Source organism: Megalobrama amblycephala, linkage group LG16 (assembly GCF_018812025.1).
Source record: "Megalobrama amblycephala isolate DHTTF-2021 linkage group LG16, ASM1881202v1, whole genome shotgun sequence".
Taxonomy (NCBI): domain Eukaryota; kingdom Metazoa; phylum Chordata; class Actinopteri; order Cypriniformes; family Xenocyprididae; genus Megalobrama; species Megalobrama amblycephala.
Window position 1 is genome coordinate 15,833,778 of NC_063059.1, and position 20,285 is coordinate 15,854,062.

At 35.8% G+C, this 20,285-nt stretch overlaps 1 protein-coding gene across 4 annotated transcripts in view; it reads right to left on the bottom strand.

The window, feature by feature from the left end:
- abr (ABR activator of RhoGEF and GTPase) overlaps positions 1 to 20,285 on the bottom strand; it is a 343,069-nt gene that overhangs the window by 119,261 nt on the left and 203,523 nt on the right. For all 4 annotated transcript variants that reach the window (XM_048161871.1, XM_048161872.1, XM_048161873.1 and 1 more), the window contains 2 exons: positions 19,823 to 19,898; positions 14,058 to 14,162 (listed from right to left, as the gene is read on the bottom strand). In XM_048161871.1, coding sequence (XP_048017828.1) covers positions 14,058 to 14,162; positions 19,823 to 19,898 — 181 coding nt within the window. The remainder of the gene's footprint in view (positions 1 to 14,057; positions 14,163 to 19,822; positions 19,899 to 20,285) is intronic.

Consider the following 20,285-nt stretch of genomic DNA (forward strand, 5'->3'; position numbering starts at 1 on the left):
AAAAAAAATAAAAAAAAAAACATATGGAAGTGTCTAGTCTGCCACATGCTGCTAAAACATAGATACTACTAAACTTAGAACCAAATATAGCTGCAAGCAGCAATTAAGATGCCAAGCATAAATGCATAATGAGTATGTAAACATGGCTGGGAACATCAGACCAATGTTCCCTCTAATTTTTTTTCTCGCTGAGCAAAACTTTTCTCTGTTGAGCGCATATTTTGGCCACCTGAGCAAAAACATACTTTATATCAGACCTGTACAATGAATGTAAACACACAAAAAAATGGTTTTATCATGAAACTGTAACATTTAACTTTAATGTGGCGTTTCTATTTTTTTTTTGGCCCTTGATGTAACTTAGTGATATATTAAATCATATGTTTGAAAACAAGCAGTTCAGTCACTAAATTAAGCACAATTTAGGTAACTTGAGATTTTTTCACATTGCTGTATTAACTGTACCAGTCTTTACCAAGAAATTCTATTAAAAAATAATTTCTGTCCTCAGGACAGTTCAATTCTTTATAATAATATAATATGAGCAGTTACAATGATGGTTTGGAACAACCATAATGTGTTTTTGTACAGTCAATTATTAGCAACAGACAGTGTTAAACCATCAAAATTACATGTTTATTGCTTATGAATTTCCCAGATTTTATATACCAGGAGGTTTCAAGATTTTTTGTGGCAAGGAGCCCTAAACAATCCCCTTGTGAGATCAATTTTTTATTAGGCTTACATTATAATATAATAAAATATAATATTTAAGTATTTAAACTGATATACAGTATTATATCAGTTTAAATGCTTCCATTTGTTTTAGTATATTATAAAGTGAAAACAAACTGAAACATTTAAACAGATCTGATAGATAAATATTTTTAAGAAAAGTGAACGTTAACTCTTTTATAGTTATCTAAACATCCCTGAAACCCACAGCACCACCACACACAAAAATCTATTTAAACAGAGGTATATCACTGATGTATTTTGAGTTTGCAAGCTACACTTTGTATTTTATTTATTTGTAGTGCTTTGGGTTCCAGAAAAGCGCATTATAAATAAAATGTATTATTATTATTATTATTACACCTGTGGTGGGAGTGTAGTTGTAAATGTCTCAGAGTTTTGCTAGCATTCTGTGCCCATCATCCGTTATTTCCACCACTTTTCATTAAAACATGACGTTTCATTTCACATTTCTTTTCATTTCGTGTTGCCTCTCGTATTGAGGTATTTAGTCCGCAAACATGACAGTATTCTTACCGCGAGTGATTTGGCTCAGGGCCAGCCAGCTCACACGCGCTCACATCGTTCTCTTTCTATGAAACCTGTAAACCGCATTCACCGGTTCTAACTCTGTAGCAACAATAACTCTATAGCGGTTGTCCAGAGCACTGCAATTGTTTCTCATTTAAACTACTACAATCAAATGGATTTCCCCACACATGATTTTCATGTCTGTTCTCTGCGCTGCAATTATTTTTTCTCCGCGGCTTCAAAAGTGCGCGGAAAACCTTAGGAAAACTGTGAGACTTTAAAGTGTCATGAAACCCCAAAACATCTTTTTTGAGATGTAAACAGATATGTATAGGCTGCACATCACTGAAAACACTAAAGGTACTCATTAATGTTATTCATAAGTGAAAAATAGTTATTTTTGCATTTTTCAGAGCGATTTCTGACTTCCTGTTTGAAAAGCTAAGTCGGAGCAACGTCACAAAATCTGACGTCATCGTGTGTTTTCGGCCAAGTATGTATGGACATGGTCGAACATGGTGACGTAGACTGTTTCTCGACATATATTCATAACATAAAGCTCATTTAATCCAATCACTGCGCTGTAGTATGCATAAGATTATAATTGCAGTATTATGCATGAGGCAGTATCACTTCTCTCGCCTCGGTCTGTTGTCATTCAGAGACATATCGTTGGTGTTCGTTTCCTCATTGCCACAACACAATGCGTTTTCCTGCGACGCGACCAGAGCAGAGGTTTGTGTGCATGTGGATGGTTTTGCTGTAATCTACCAGCACAAATGGAAAATATGTTCGCGTGAGATCGCATTACAGCAGAGAATTCAAATGTCACTAAAGTGCGGCTCATTCACCTCTGCCTGCTCTAGCTGCGTTCAAACGCGCGAGCCGTATAGGCTCTGTTTCCTTCAGCACAGCACGTGTTGTTTGTATTTTGCTCGCGATGCGGTCAGAACTGGAGTTTGAATACGAACACATGAAAAATACGATTGTTATGCTATACACGCAGAGCGCGCATATGATCGGTTTCAGCGCGGAGCTCCGCGTTGAGTTTAATAACACTAGCCACGTGGCTCATAGCTCATACAGAATAAAGTATCCGTGTTTAAAGTTTTTATTTCACACATTCTCCTGCACCAAACATTAACCAGCACGGTGTAGTTATGCACACATATTTCATCAAGTCTTCTGGACACTGATACAGTGGTGTAGCCTATCTGAACGCGACGACACGATCATTCTAACAGACAAAAGACTGATTTTGAGACTGCAGTGCTCGTAAACGTAATCAAAGTAGTCTATTATTAGCCCTATTAGATATTCTTTCGCATTTTTTCCTTGTGCTTGTGAGTTTGTCATTTTCTCCATGCTCATATATTAATATTCATTATTCTGTATAATGAGTGTGTTGTATGTCTCTGTTTCATTGGTTGTTCTCTCCCTTCTTCTCCCCCCTCTACACTCCCAATTTTCCAGAGCTTTACACGCTCATTTTCACAGAGTTTTTTCAAGTCATAGGTGTGAACGACCAGGGTAAAACAGGGGGGTTTCATGACCCTTTAAATATCAATCAGACTTTGTCAGGCCACCACAGACATGCCCTTCAACGAAAACTCAAGATCTTCACAAGTTAACAAATGCTAAGGCCTTAAGATTAAACAGACCAAATATGGATGTTGATCTGGTTAAATCTCTATGAGGAGTTAATCATAGTGTAAAATGGTTAAATCTCTATGAGGAGTTAATCATAGTGTAAAATATATAATTTCCTGTTGCCCGCAGGTGGCACAATGACTGTAACTGAATATTGGCATGTAGATGTCTTCATGCCAGGACTCTTATCAAAATTGTGAAGTTTGGGGCAGATCGGACACTGTATGCCTGAGTTACAATAACTTCCGAAATTTGTCAGGCCACCACAGACACGCCCTTCAGCGAAAACTCTAGATCTTCACAATTTAACGTCGCAAAGGCCTTTAGATTAGACTGACCAAATATGATGTTGATCTGATTAAAGCTCTAGGAGGAGTTTGTTAAAGTATAATGTCTGGAAGTGGCAAAAAACTGCAAAATTTTGCAGAGAAAATTCAAAATATCTCACTTCCAGTTGGGTTTACAGATTTGCACCTAGGGACTTTTTTGCAGGTATTGGGCTGTTACATCTGTCTACCAAATTTTGTACCTGTACGTGGAATGTAGTGAGAAATGTCTATCGAGCCATTTTGCCACACCTAATTCTGAAACCCATATCAGACATAAATTGTGATTCATTTCGGAAAAGAATAATCGGTGCTCGGGCCCTAACAAGAATGGAGCACCAAAGAGTAGCATTTAAGTCCAATTGTTTTATGCCTTTCCATCGCTAACTTCCCTCTGTCTTGTTCACTCTGATGTATGTAATCACTTACATTGCACAAGCGCCCACTACCCTTCAGAACTCTTACAATGTATTTAAATGGAACACCCTAAGTCCTTGGTCACTTGGAAAACACAATGAATTTTTTTTAATTAATTTTTAATGAATTTTTTTATGCGCCATTCTATAGGCCTGTGTGTATGCTTGAGCTGTTGAAGAAAATATTAAAAATGACACAAACGAAATTGATAATACAATAAACTATAACAGTAAGTATAAGGTAGCTACACGTATTATACAGTTAAATGTCAAAATAACTCCAATATCATACACTAGAGTAGTGTGGGGTGGGGGTAAATTAAGCGCATTGTGTTGCATCGTGGTCTATGGATCTGCCTGCAGCGTACATATTGAGTAGACTCGTTCCCTTGGTCAAAATTGAGGGGTCAAGGGCCTGTCCAAATAAACTTCCCTCGCCCACTTGAAGTTGAAAACACTTCAAAATGGCGGCAGGGAATCTTTCGAAGGGAAGTGCTTAGAGAAGTCACGGAGTGTATGTCTAAAAGTGCAGTTAAACGCAGCCTAGGTCCAAAGTTCCTTGAAGAATGTGAATGGAAAAACAGTTCTCAAAAGGAAAGAAGACACCTGGTGTATTCCAAAGCACTGTGCTCATCAGTAAGAATGTGAGCAGCTGGTGAGTGAGTTTATGTTTGTTGTAATTTGAACAGTTCTATTCTAATATATCCTGTCTGTGTGGTCCATTTCTGTGCTGGCCTGGTGATAGTAAATATCAGGCTATCTGACTAGCATTGCTTTCAGTACTGAAAAAGCCAATCAGTCAGTCAGTAATGTAAAGTCAGATTGACTAGAAATATGATTGACTCAAAGTATACATGTGATATCATGCACCAGTTGCAAGACCAAGTGTTACAGCTCCCTAACTTTGGCAGGTCTGCACTGGAAACACTGATGAAGAACTCTGTAAATTAGTGCTGGTAGAAAGAATGCAGATGTCAGAGCAAATGAAAAGTGTTCACATAACTGAAAGTCTACAGCTACCTTAACTAAAACCATGAGTTTGGATATCCATGCCAAAAGAGTTTAACATCATGTGAAATGGGTTAAAAAAACATGATTCATGAAAACAATATTTATGGTAAGCCCCAGAGAATGTGAGGATTCTTATGGACTTAAAGGATCTCGTCCTGAGAGGAAACCTGCTTTATGTGAAGGGTCTTCAGGCCCACAGAACCAGTCATCACTTCAGGGTGGCCTTGACCGACCCTCACGCACACAGAGTGGCTTATTGTATTAATATTAGAAACAGTGGGTGGCAGTGCTCAAGTTGCAGTCTCTCTTTCTCTACGTTTATTTAGCAGGAAGTGAACTAGCAAAGAAGCTCTTTGAACCTACACCACCTCATCAGAACAACACATGAGAGAGAAAACAATCATGGACCTGATGGTGTATGTGGACATGTTATCATAATCTTCTAGTCCAAAAGAAAGAATCAAATGCCATCTCATTATTCAGTCCATAAGCAGTTTGATTAAACTCAGATACCATTAATGATGAGTCAACCTTCCAGCATGTTAAAGACAGTTAGGATTAGGAACCACTGAGTTTTGTTCTTGCATGTTAAACAAGAATGTTTGAACTTCCATTTAAAAAAAATAAACTTTAAAAAAAATAACTGCGTTCTACGAGTGTTGATCAATGTTTCTTTAGGCATCTTTACACAGCCAAGTTAAAGGGTTAGTTCACCCAAAAATGAATCCGAACAGCAGATTTAAAGGTGCCTTAGAATCAAAAATTGAATTTACCTTGGCATAGTTGAATAACAAGAGTTCAGTACATGGAAATGACATACAGTGAGTCTCAAACACCATTGTTTCCTCCTTCTTGTGTAAATCTCATTTGTTTAAAGGACCTCAGAAGAACAGGCAAATCTCAACATAACACCAACTGTTACGTAACAGTCGGGATCATTAATATGTACGCCCCCAATATTTGCATATGCCAGCTCATGTTCAAGGCATTACACAAGGGCAGCCAGTATTAACATCTGGATCTGTGCACAGCTGAATCATCAGACTAGGTAAGCAAGCAAGAACAATAGCGAAAAATGGCAGATGGAGTGATAATAACTAACATGATCCATGATTACATGATATTTTTAGAGATATTTGTAAATTGTCTTTATAAATGTTTCATTAGCATGTTGCTAATGTACTGTTAAATGTGGTTAAAGTTACCATTGTTTCTTACTGTATTCATAGAGACAAGAGATCCGTCGCTATTTTTTCTTTTTAAAAACTTGCAGTCTGTATAATGCACAAACACAACTTCATTCTTTATAAATCTCTCCAACAGTGTGTAATGTTAGCTTTAGCCACGAAGCACAGCCTCAAACTCATTTAGAATCAAATGTAAACATCCAAATAAATACTATACTCACATGATTCGACGCATGCATGCAGTATGCATGACGAACATCTTGTAAATAGACTTGTGCCGATATTCAGTAATGCGATAAATCGCGATAATGAATATGCACTATATTGTAATCGTGGGCACTTCAGAATACCGTAAATAATAATTTATTACCAATTATTAATTTTTTATAAAGCAATTAAGAATTCTTTACCCATCAATCGTATACAATGCACAACACCCCTGTATTCTGCGTCAAAAGGACACGCGCTCAGATGTAAACAATCCCAACGTGCATGTGGCACAGGGCGGAACGAGTGAAGGAGACGAGCTGAATGAAAGTGCGCGTTCACTCTCTGACAGCAGAGGGCACTGATGGAACAGCAGAATGCAAATTTCAGTCAGTTGTTTTTGTTTTATTACAAAAAGAGTTCTTAAACCTGTTAAATTATGACAAAAATTGTTTTGCAACTTATTTTAATATCGTGATAATCGTATACGTGTCGTATACCGTGATAAAAGCTTCATCAATTAATCGTAACATGAAAATTTGATACCGTCACATGCCTACTTGTAAAGATCCATTTGAGGGTTATATTAGCTGTGTGAACTTTGTAAATGCACTGTATTATAGTCGAGAGCTCGGGGGGCAGGGAACGCGCAATTTAAAGGGGCCGCATCCTGAATAGGTGCATAGTTAATGATGCCCCAAAATAGGCAGTTAAAAAAATTAATAAAAAAAATCTATGGGGTATTTTGAGCTGAAACTTCAGAGACACATTCAGGGGACACCTTAGACTTATATTACATCTTATAAAAACTGGTTCTAGGGCACCTTTAAGGCTGCTCTAAGCTTGTTCAAAATTCAGTGTAAAGACGCAATGCTGCATAAAAGCCAGACTAAATAAGACCTGCTTTGACTCACCTCAGCCCCTTGTACCAAAGTATAGTTGCAATTGCTGTGTAACTGCATTCATGCCACCTCTAAGAAGCATTAGACAGTCTATGTAAAGGCACCTAAATAGCACTTTAATAGCCTTTCTGTGTCACCTTTGTAGTGTAAATTGGGCATATTTGAATTAAAGCAAAATTAAATCTGTTCATCATATAAAGCATTTGCGTCTTTTCAGAACTTTGATTAAACCTATTGATTCATATACTTTCACAATGTCTTTATGAACTGAAGTGTCAAAGTTTTGAAGGGACATAAATCTTAATTTGTGTTTTGAAGATCATATAGGTTTGGAATGACGTACAGTAAGGGTTGAGTAATTCATGACTTTTCATTTTTTGGAGAATGATACAATAAAGTGATGTGTCACCTACAGCGTTACCCAGACTCTGAGGTGTATGTGCGATTGTAAATTTCAGACTGTGCGAACTTTGACCCCACTGACATTCGTAAGTTCAGTCAATGATTACGAGACTATTTACATTGTCAGCAGTTTATGTTATTGCAATTAGGGTCCAACTTTGCACCCAAAATTGTGATTTTCACACATTTTGCCCTCATTGATAATTTCTTTTATGGACAATTCACACTGAACCAACAGACACCGAATAATGGCAACAGACTCTTTGTCGTGTTTTATCAGATTTACCCCTGTTGGCATCTGTTGATGTTGGTCGATGCCTGTTTTCATCAATTGAACATGTTCGATCAGTGTTTGTTGGGGAGTGGAAAAACTTTGAACAACTGTTTTTTGAATTTTAATTTCAATTACTGAATTTGAATTTAGTTTTAAATTCCAAATCACTTCTTGAATCTGACATTTTAATAGAGGTAAAACAGGATGTAGAAATGCCATTCAAATCTTAGCTGCACGATATGCACTGCATGATATTGAAGAAAAAGTTATATGCTATAACTCGTTAAATAAAGTGATATTCGATATGCGACACGATAATGCTTTAAGTGTGTAAAATAAATTTGTATTATTCTTAAAAAATGAAAATAAACCAACATACATGTTTCACATTCTTTTTGTGAGAAGAAAGCATTCCTACAACTGAAAGTGAACAGCAGTGTTTTACTGAAGCATTACATAAAAAGTAAGTGTCATTTACCATCAGTGTAAGGAGGGTTTAGGGTTTCAGGTAGGCCTACATTAGGTTTATTTAACGACAGCAATTGAATAAACAAATACAGAAATAAAACATATATATACTGATTTTTATTAAAGCTACAAAAGTTATTCAGTCAAGTGCAGTGAGTGATTTTCTCTTTGTTTTTTGTTGTTTGATTAACATTAAGCACACAGTCGGAAGCAGGTTTATTAGGCTGCTGTCACTTTAAGAGCTGCACGGATAGAATATACTGTTACACGCACTCTTTTAACTATTTAGTCCAATTAATCATAACTGACTGTGTTTATGACAATACACACCAAGATGGGCATTTTGACAATTTTGTGTGAATATGGCCATATAAGCTGTGGAAGAGAACTGAATTCGGGATCGCGCGCAGTCTGAGAGGCAGCCTTTTGTGCACGTGAGTACCTCGTTTATTGCATTTAAAAACAATAAGCATGTCACACGTATGTAACAGTCATCTTTTGGAGTATTAAAATCATGCAGTATTGTAAATCATTGCAATATGTACATGTGCGATATTTCAATAATTTCGATATATCGTGCAGCCCTAATATATTATTATTAAATTATTTAATCAAATTAAATAAAAAATGAACTGAAATTTGAAGAAATTAAAAAGTTCAAGACAATAAAAGGAAAATTTGTCGAGACAAACTTTTATAGCTGAAAGGTTGGGTAGGCAATTGTTTTATAAACACTTTTGTTATACTGGTTGAAACTCTTCTCATCCTGACATCTTCTATTATTGATTGTTGTTTAAATATTAAAACATGTACATATATCTTCTGTGGAAATCTCAGGACCAAAAAATGTTTGTCCAATCAATGCATTTGATCCGAATGCAATGATATGATGTCCTATCTGTCTGTCAACATATGTATTTCCATACCTCTGCGCACCCTGCTCGCGCAGACATCACACGTCATTAGTGTGTTGTAGACACAGTCAACGGGTGCAGTAAACAAAGAGCAGTCATCTTTTGCAGTTCCTTCTGAACCAAAACAATAAGCTTATGCTGCATTCACACCATGTCATAACCGTAATTATGAGATGGCAACCCCTGACGTTCTACACGGAGCTGTTTACACCGCGTTCCAAATTATTATGCAAGTGACATATCAGCAAGATTTCAGTAGAATAAACATTCAGATTTTAGTTTTTCTAAGAAAATGTATGTTTGTTTATTTATCCATGTCTTTTTAGATAACTGGTATCAATCTCAGATAAAATAATTTACCAGGTCTATGGAAACCATACTTAGAGGTTGTTCCACATTATTAAGCAAGTCACAGTTCTCATGCAATATGGGGAGGAATAAAGATCTTCCTGAAGATGAAAAGCATGAAAAGGTGCAATTTTGTGCAAAAGGCATGAAAACAACTAATATTGTGTGAAATTGAATGGAGATTATCAAATTATCATAAGATTTGTGAGTGATTTAGAGCACAGCAGAACTCGGTCAGATAAAGGCTTATTAATGAAAGTTGCTGTCAAAAAAATTAATTGTATTAAAAGGGCAGCTATAAAAAAGCCAGTGTTGAGCAGCAAACAGGTATTTGAAGCTCCTGGTGTCTCTGGAGTCTCAAGATGCTCTCCATGCAGGCTGGCAGTTGTGCGTAAAGATGCATTTCAGCCATCACTAACCAAACCTCACAAAAAGAAACATTTACAGTGGGTGTAGAAATACATTTTCAAACAGATTTATTGCTGTGGGACCTTCCATCTCACTTCCCAATATTCCAGCCCCAATCATCACCCGTCAGCTCCTTGCTGACATCGCAGTCTTGTTGGAACGTGGTGGCCATTCACCTACCATCCAGAAATCCATCCGTTTAGACCATCCATTGTAGTACAGCATTAGTCAGTGAATAAAACTATTTAAAAAATGAGTCTTCATGTATTTCTAAATATGTTTCTCTTTGTGAGGTTTGGTTAGTGGTGTCTAAAATGCATCTTTACGCACAACTGCCAGCCTGCATGGAGAGCTTCTTGAGACTCCAGAGACACCAGCAGCTTCAAATACCTGTTTGCTGCTCAACACTGGCTTTTTTATAGCTGCCCTTTTAATACAATTAATTTTTTTGACATGAACTTTCATTAATAAGCCTTTATCTGATCGAGTTCTGCTGTGCTCTAAATCACTCACAAATCGTATGATAATTCGATAATCTCCATTCAGTTTCACACAATATTAGTTGTTTTCATGCCTTTTGCACAACATTGCACCTTTTCATGCTTTTCATCTTCAGAAAGATCTTTCTTCCTCCCCATATTGCATGAGAACTGTGACTTGCTTAATAATGTGGAACAACCTCTAAGTAGGGTTTCCATAGATCTGGCAAATTATTTTGTCTGAGATTGATACCAGTTGTCTAAAAAGACATGGATAAATAAACAAACAAACATTTTCTTAGAAAAACTAAAATCTAAATGTTTATTCTACTAAAATCTTACTGATATGTCACTTGCATAATAATTTGGAACGCAGTGTACATCCTCAGACTCGGATTTATGCGTTTCTATGTCAACACTATCAATGCAGAAATTAATCTGCAGCAGTAAAGTGGTACAAGTAAAAGCTCTGAAAGTTGTTTACATTCATTATTAATGTAATATTATGTGCTTTAGAGACATGAGGTAGACATGAGGCTTTGTTAATGGTAAGTCATGTTAATAAAGCGTCTACAAATGTTAGTAACACATCAGTTAATGTTGAAATAGTGTACACTTTACAATAAGGTTCACAAATTCCATTAATGAATGCTTTGTTAATGGTAAGTCATGTTAATAAAGGGTCTACAAATGTTATTAACACATCAGTTAATGTTGAAATAGTGTACACTTTACAATAAGGTTCACACAAATTGCAATTATAAATGAATTATCTTCACAGCCCAAATCAATGCCTTATTAATAAATAATGCTGATAAGATACACAATGGCATTTTTACCTTTAGGGTAAAATGGTGAGTTAGAAATGTTCACCCTTAGGGTGGATATATAATACATCCTACTTTACTTGCATACATGTACTATATTCACATTAAGCAATATATAATATATATATATATATATATAAAATCATGGGTGAATGATTGTCACAAAAAATGTAAACTGTATTATAATACAACTCTATATATAACGTTGGATATATACAGTACTGTGCAAAGGTCTTAGGCCACCATTAGATATTGTTTTAGCAATAATATAATGACCATATATAATTTTTCTCAGTCCCTTTATTAGAATATAACCAGAAAATACAGGAAATGTGTATACAGGGAAAAAAAGAATAAAGAAAAAACACCTGTAGGTTAATGTGGCAAGTCTAAGTGACCTTCCATTACTCTTGAGCAATAGCAGGAACCTGGCACTCTTAAACCTAAATGGAATGGAAAAGGACTGGAAGGCCAAGAAAACTTTCAAAATCTGATGAGAACTTTCTCAGAAATTCTTCTTAAAAAAAAAAAACTGGAAGAAGTCCAAGTGGTCACACTTAAAACTGATTTTTGCTTAAAGGGCATTTTGACTTATTTACACTGTTAAAGAGTTGGATTCTCATGCTAAACATGGCCAAAGTTTCAAAACACGAGCTGGACAGTATTTCTGTGCCAAATTCATTCCTTCAGAGTTCATACATGTTTTGGAAAGCACTTCTTGGGGAAGAGCGCGCGGACATCAACCAGAGCAAGAGAGCAAGAGCACGCCCATCAACGTGCTTCGCTCGGGTTGTGCAAATCGTCGTCAGCGCTGCACAGATCTTGCTCAAGAAAGATTTGTCACTTTGTTTTTAGACCACAAAATCAACTATGTCACCAAAGAAGTGTTGTCTTTAGTTGTGAGGGAAAGATAACTTTGCTTCCCAAAAAAACCAGCGTTAAGTGAACAGTAGAACTGAGAGATTTCTGGTCACGCATTACATTGATGCGCTCTTGACATTTGTCATTAAAATAATCATAGAAACCACCTTAAATTAACTATTGAAAGTTGCAATCAATTTTTTATTGGTTAAAATGAATGGCGAATATCTTATGTTTTTCCTCAGGATGAGCGCTTATGGTTTTATAAACAAGGGCCAGTTTGACGCTGGATTTACGGAGCAGTCCCAGCGATAAAAGATCCCGGTCATGAGTCGGAACCACAGGTAGTAAGTAAAACTGCATCAAATGTCTGTTTTGTTGGCAATCGGCACGTAAGTGCATATAATGTGAACAACACAAACGTATAGTGAATCAAAAGTTATCCAGGGATGCGATGGTGTATTAAGCTGCGTGCGCTCGTGACTCTTTAGCTTCGCCCAAGGCACACCTCCAGGTGCTCGGCTGTTTTCGGAAAGACTCGGTACAGCGTATCTGTCTTTTATAAATATGATAAAACTAAAGACTCTTAAGAAATATGAAGGATGCTATACTACTCTATAGGTACTCAAGATTAACATGAGATTGACAGAAATTGTGTGTGTTATGTACCCTTTAAAGAAGCCATTTTGTTCTGAATTTTTTTTGGTACATATTTCCTGTTTGTATCTTAAAGAGGCTCTATGTAAGCTTTTTACTTTAATAAGGCATAAAAATACCCCAATATGTTTGCAGATATTTAGGAAACATGCTAAGTTCACCTGCTAGTTTCTCTAATAGTATTTTGACATCGCAGGTTGCCAGTTGGTGGAAAACACAGCGTATTGCAACCATGGAAACCAACAAACAAACTGGGTCAGAGAATCACAGATTCTACTTGACCTAAAAAGCCTCTGCATCCATCTAAATATCTCTATTAACAACAGCATATTAAAACAATAAATCAACTCATCAGCTTGCATTGTCAATTGTGCTAACTATTGTTGCTGGCAACCCGCGTCTTTGAACGAGGGGGCGGGCCAAACAATATTTTTAATTTGGACTGCAGTACCTATTTTAAACACTGGGTGTCATTCCTACATAGAGCCCCTTTAATAAAGAGATGGTCATATGGATGGTCATTAAAACATTTATACTTATACTTAAGCCTAAGACTTTTGCACAGTCCTTAAATTTCCAACTTTATGCGCATACAAAGAGTACACTCACATATGGCAATATATACTACACAGTAAATCTCAGCTGCTTGATATTAATATATTATGAACATTAACAACATTATTTTCTATTAAGATGCTCTGAAACAATGTGTAGTCTGAAAAGAGCTATATAAATAAATTTGACTTGGCGTTGTGTTACAGTGATTTTATCATGGGATAAGCAGGTTTTAGAAGAGGATTAATGCATTTCATTACTAAATGCAATAATATTTTAGAATCTACCAACAACCACTCATAATTCAACAGGAGAGGTTTGGAGTATATGTACAGCAGCACTGAGGAAGTGTTGCCCTTTCGATAGTGACCGACTCCAGCTCTGCTGACTAGGGATGTATGTGGGAGGTGCTGGACAGATGGCTTTAATGTCATCCAAATCAGTCCACACAAATACAAACAGCCAAGTTCAGAAAATCTGCCCTGCCCAGAAGTGAATAAAAGCAGCCTCTACATGGCACAGGTTATCAGTAGAGTAGAACCAGATTGTAACCTAGATTTCTGAAAAACCCATTTGGACTTCACTGGGATGGAATGAGAAAGAGAGGAATGAAGAAACAGGGGTAGTGAATATAAATAAAAAGTATTGTGATGAGGAGCTTAAGGCAGCTAACTGGAAACAAGGGAAAGAAACACTAGAATAGAGGATAAATATCTCAGACAAATGAGATATATGAAAAACTAATACAATTACATGTATTTCTGGACATGTGATATCAACTGAAATTGATATTACTGACATATTCAGACAGCATTTGCATTTGACCCCTCTATATATAACTGAAGCTAAACACTGTATCAGAGAGCAGAGAAATAAATGTGAAAATGTGTGTCTCTTACCATCTTTGTTGCTGGTGACGGGAATGTTGTGGACAGTTCTGAGTTTGAAGCAGGAGCCGGTTAACACTTGCAGTTCTACTGAACTCAACACACATGGCTGCAGGTCTGAAACACACACACACACACACACACACACACACACACTGAGCGCTACATATTGGTTTTATTATATTGCTAACTACAACTAAAACTATTAAAACATTTTTGTTCATAGAAATAAAGCTAATTTAAAAAAAACAAAAAAAAAGTATTAGATGAAAAACCTACACTAAACAAAAAAATTCTAAATGTTGCCTTGGCAAATATCTGAAATAAGTTCAAGTTGATTCACTAAAATTACTAACTGGAAATAAATGAAAAACTGAACTAAAATTAAAACAAAATAAATTAATTAAATTTAAATAACAATATAAAAAGGGAAAATAAATAAATAAATAAATAATATGCATACACATAACATACATACCTGCAAACTCCAAAGTGGTAAAAAAGTGACATGTTTACAAAGTAAATAGTAGTAGGGGGTTCTGGGGTCATCCTCTCCCAGGAGAATTTTTTTGTGATTTTAACATATAAACTAAGCATTCTGGTGCACTCTCACAAGAAAATAAATGGAAAAAACAACATTTGCTTCAAGTAAAAAAAAAAAAAAAAAAAAAAAAAAAAAAATGACACTAGGGCTGGCATTGACACAAATTTTACAAATGGATTTGATTTTGATTCAGAAGCTTGCGATTTGATTACCTTCAATTCAATAATCATTAATTTGGGGCCTATCATGTAAAGTATATGGCAAAAAGAAAAAAATATCTCTCAACTAATGCTGTAAACTATACAGGGAACCACAGCTGGTACATCATTATAATATTAAAAATAATTGATTTGTAAGCTACTTACATATAAATGACACAAAGAAGCTTTTATAATAGCGTTATAATACATTTTTAATGACATAATTATGATTCTGCTTATTTTTAATACTGTTTCTATTAGTTTTTAATATCGGCCTAAACATTTAAATGGTGGCTGTCATAAAACGGTTTTATACATTCAGTATTGAAACACATGTACATGAATTTACATGAATATGCAATGGCCTAGTCACAGTGGATATCAAAATTCTCCTCTCTAAGTTCATTTTTGTAGCTGACTAACGAGTTTTTTGACATTGAACAGCTTTTCTGAGGTAAATGTTAAAGTAAATGTGACATTTTTACAAGCTATTTTATTAGCACTTTCCCCCAGTTGAAACAATGATTGATCGATTAACGTTACATATGACATGATACGGACTGCAGTAAGTTGTACTGGATCTTTCAACATACCTTCGGTATTCATTCATCCTATATCTATTCATGTTTATTTCATGTTGTAAAGCGGAAGAGATGATCGGTTCATGTGCGCTCTGCCTCTGTTTGAACTGAAGCGCTTCAGCAATGTGTCAGTCACACCACAGAGCGCCAAAATAGATCATGTCAACTCGAGAGACGTTTATGGTCTCACTTCAGTCTATGGGAAAGTAGCCCATTTTCGATTCTTGTGAGGTTTATTGTGCCTGCAAACTCACCCTGACACCCTCCACCCCGAGAGAAAAAGAAAAGAAAAAAAAAACCTCTTCAGATCTACATGGTTCACATAAATGACATATTTTGATTCAAAACGGCGAATTTCGCCGCAAAGTGACTAGTTTGCAGGTATGAACATAACTGAAAATATATAAACAATAATAATAATAATAATAATAATAATATGTAAAAAATTTAATAATACTAAAATAACACTGCTGTGTTGAACATTCAGGATGTCTATAGAAAGGTAGAACATATTCAGGATCATTTTCAAGAACCATAATGACCCCAAATCCCCCTAATGCCCAACACATTATTTGTAGCTCACTTCCATCTTGCATGTCAAAGAAGAAAATAATGACCTTTGGTAATTCATTTAAACATGAAATGCAACATTTTTTATGGCTCTTAATGAAGAAGAAGAAAAAAAAGCATAGAAAAAACATATGCAACTGGTCTTTCAGGTGTTATATAAAAATTAATTATAAAACATACAATAAAAACAATGAATAATTATTTAAAAAGTAAACAGCTTTGTGAACACTTTGTGAATATTGAAGCATATGGGTAGCAATTTTCAATTTGAAATGTAATATGCAAAATAGCAATGCAATATGTAAAATGGCAATGCATTTCTGTATTTAAATTTACATTTTCCATACCATATGTGCAATGTTTGGAGCAAAATGATAATTCAAATTCAATATAAATAAATACAAATATAATTTACATTTGCCATTTCCTACACTACTTTTAACATATAATTTAAACATATTTTAACGATTTGTAAGTCGCAAAATTCAAATGAAAATGTATCACAGAAATGATTATATATGTTTAACATGTTCAAGCAAAAATTGTAGAAAAAATATCATTTAAATGTTATTTTTCTTAATTGCATTTACACTCACAGTTAAGACACTTGCGTTTGCATTTTCATTAAATGTCATGTAATGAATGTAGCAAAATTCAGTGTGAATTTGAAAATGTATTCTGAGCCAATCACGTCCCCGCCCCATCCTGTCAATCATTGTGTCAAGGCGGGGCCAGGTGTTGGAGATATTAAAAAGCGAGGCATTTACAGGCAGATAAAGTGGAGCAAGAACAGAGAAATGTCAATGTTCCTGAAGATTATGCTCTTCTGTCAATCACAGAGCCAGTACGTTATTAGAACCATAGATATTTATGGTTACAACACCTTACAGAGAACGCGCCTGGCGCTCATAAGCAGTGCTTTACAACAGGTTACTTTACTCATAGAAATAATCTTAGACAAGCTGTCCGAGATTATTGCTTACACTATCAATATGGTTGTATGTTTTTCTCCTTTTATCATTCTGATTATTGTTTATGCATCAATTATATTAATAAAATGATGTGTAGTCCATCTGGACACTGAGTGTTATTTAGAACACTCAGTGCACATCCTAGCACAACAATTTTTGTTACCAAAAATAACTCTGGTGATGTCTAAACCCATCTTTCATACCTTAGAAAGCACTTTGGTCTGATGTGAACAGGTGCTGGTGGTGTGTTGGATATTTTATTGGCACAGTTTGCACACTTTAGTACCAATTGAGCATCATTTAAACCTCACAGCATACCTGATTGTTGCTGACCATATCCATCCCTTTTTGCTGACCATGTATTGTTGCTGACCATGTCTATCCCTTTATGACCACAGTGTACCATTTTCTGATATCTACTTCCAGCAGGATAACGAACCATGTCACAAACCTCAAATCATCTCAAACTGCTTTCTTGAACATGACAATGAGTTCACTATACTCAAATAGCCTACACAGTCACCAGATCTCAGTCTGGTAAAGCGCATTTGGGATGTGCTGGAACTGGAGTTTTGTGAATGACAGCTTTTGTAAAATGTCTAAAAACTTCAGCAGTTGAGAAGTTTTAAAGGTGCCCTCGAATCAAAAATTTTATTTATCTTGGCATAGTTAAATAACAAGAGTTCAGTACATGGAAATGACATACAGTGAGTCTCAAACTCCATTGTTTCCTCCTTCTTATATAAATCTCGTTTGTTTAAAAGACCTCCGAAGAACAGGCGAATCTCAACATAACACCGACTGTTACGTAACAGCCCATGTTTCCAACATTATAAAAGGCATTAGACAAGGGCAGCCAGTATTAACGTCTGGATGTGCACAACCAAATCATCAGACTAGGTAAGCAAGCAAGAACAATAGCGAAAAATGGCAGATGGAGCAATAATAACTGACATGATCAATGATAACATGATATTTTTAGTGATATTTGTAAACTGTCTTTCTAAATGTTTCGTTAGCATGTTGTTAATGTACTGTTAAATGTGGTTAAAGTTACCATCGGTTATTACTGTATTCACGGAGACAAGAGAGCCATCGCTATTTTCATTTTTAAACACTTGCAGTCTGTATAATGCATAAACACAACTCCATTCTTTATTAATCTCTCCAAAAGTGTAGCATTACCCGTTAGCCACGGAGCACTATCAAACTCATTCAAAATCAGAAGTAAACAATATAACAGTATACAATACTCACATAATCCGACGCATGCATGCCGCATGCATGACAAACACTTTGTAAAGATCCATTTTGAGGGTTATATTAGCTGTGTAAACTTTGTTAAGGCACTGTTTAAGGCAAGCGCGAGCTCTGTGGGCGAAGAGCACGGGATTTAAAGGGGCCGCAGCATAAAATCGGCGCGTTTATAATGATGCCCCAAAATAGGCAGTTAAGATAGGCAAAATAGGCAAAATTAATAAAAAAAAATCTATGAGGTATTTTGAGCTGAAACTTCACAGACACATTCAGGGGACACCTTAGACTTATATTACATCTTTTAAAAACATAATCTAGGGCACCTTTAAATAAAAAAATTATATATAAAATTATGTAAAATGAAATGGATGCATAGGAGGAAAAAAAAGATTAAAAAAAAAAGATTAAAAAAAATATATGCCTATATAATTCGTTGCTGTGACCCAGAAGAATGACCCTACTCTGTGTAGCTGTCCAAGAGAAATTTAGACATCACCAGAGTGAATTTTAAGAGCATTAGACATGGTCTGGGCGGGGTGCTTTCTAGCGTTTGAAAGAGGGCTTAAACATCAGAGTTATTTTTGGGAATAGAAATTATTATAAATAACACTCATTAGCATCCAGATGGACTTCACATAATTGATACATAAACAACAACCAGTTCGTTTGTCTGACCTGACGAAGACCTTTTCGGTCGAAACGTTGTCTTTTTAATACATTTTGAGAGCAGCAGTGGCAGTGTGCCGTTTTTTGTTTGTTGACATTCAAGTGGATGATCGAGCACCTGCTCTAAGTTGTGCTGGGATGTGCGCATACTACTTTCTTCTCTAAACCACAACCAGAACAATAAAAAGAGAAAAATATACAACCATACTTATAGAGCAAGCAATAATCTCGGACAGCTTGTCTAAGATTATTTCTATGAGTAAAGCAACCTGCTGCAAAGCACCGCTCATTTGCGGCGCCACTTTTCAGCACTTCAACGCCACCCCACTCACAATAAGGTGCACAAGCGCCAGGCACATTTTCTGTGAAGCGTTCTAACCATACATATCTATGGTTCTTCTAATTATGTAACGGCTCTATGACTGACGGAAGTGCATAATCTGCAGGAACATTGATATCTCTCTGTTCTTGCTCCACTTCATTTGCCTATAAATGCCTCACTCTTAATATCTCTGCTGCCGCCATGTTTCCATCACCTGGCCCGCCTTGTCGCAATGATTGACAGGGCGGGGACCTGATTGGCTCGGAATGCATTTTCAAATCCACACTGAATTTTGCTACATTCATTACGGGACATTTAATGAAAATGCAATCGCAAGTGTCTTAACTGTGAGTGTAAATGCAATTAAGAAAAATAACATTTAAATGATAATTTTGCTACAATTTTTGCTTGAACATGTTAAACATAATTTCTGTAATACATTTTCTTATTAATTTTTCAACTTGTAAAACGTTAAAATATATTTAAATGATATGTTAAAAGTAGTGTAGGAAATAGCAAATGTGAATTATATTATTGAATTTGAATTATCATTTTGTTCCAAACATTGCAAAATGTAGGAAGGATGGATTGTGTAATTTTGTAATGATGATTTGATATTGTATGGGAGAATAATCTGATCTTTTTTAATATAACAAGTCATCTGACCTTTCTTCAGCAGTTTCTGAATGCTTTCCCTCCATTCTGACCTCTCATAATCTGAGGACAACAGGAACAGGTGGTTCTGGAGAGAGAAAGAGACAGTGAGTTAAAGCATAGGTCTTCAACCCTGCTCTTAGGACCCACTATCCTGCAGTTTATTTCCAACCTGCATGTGTATTTCCAATCATGTCTACATGCGTATTTTTAAACAATCCTGAAGTTTAATTAGCTGGTCCAGGTGTGTTTGATTAGGGCGGAGCTAAACTCTGCTGGACAGTAGGTCCCCAGGAGCAGGGTTGAAGACCTCTGCTTTAAAAAATAACAATGGCTCCCCCTACTGGAAAGCTATAAACAGCAGAAGCACAACATTTAGTGGAAAACATTAATGTGTCATGTGTAACATCAAGTGTTAAAGAGATAGAATATCTGAAAGATCATGTCAAATAAACATCACACTATCTTCTCACAA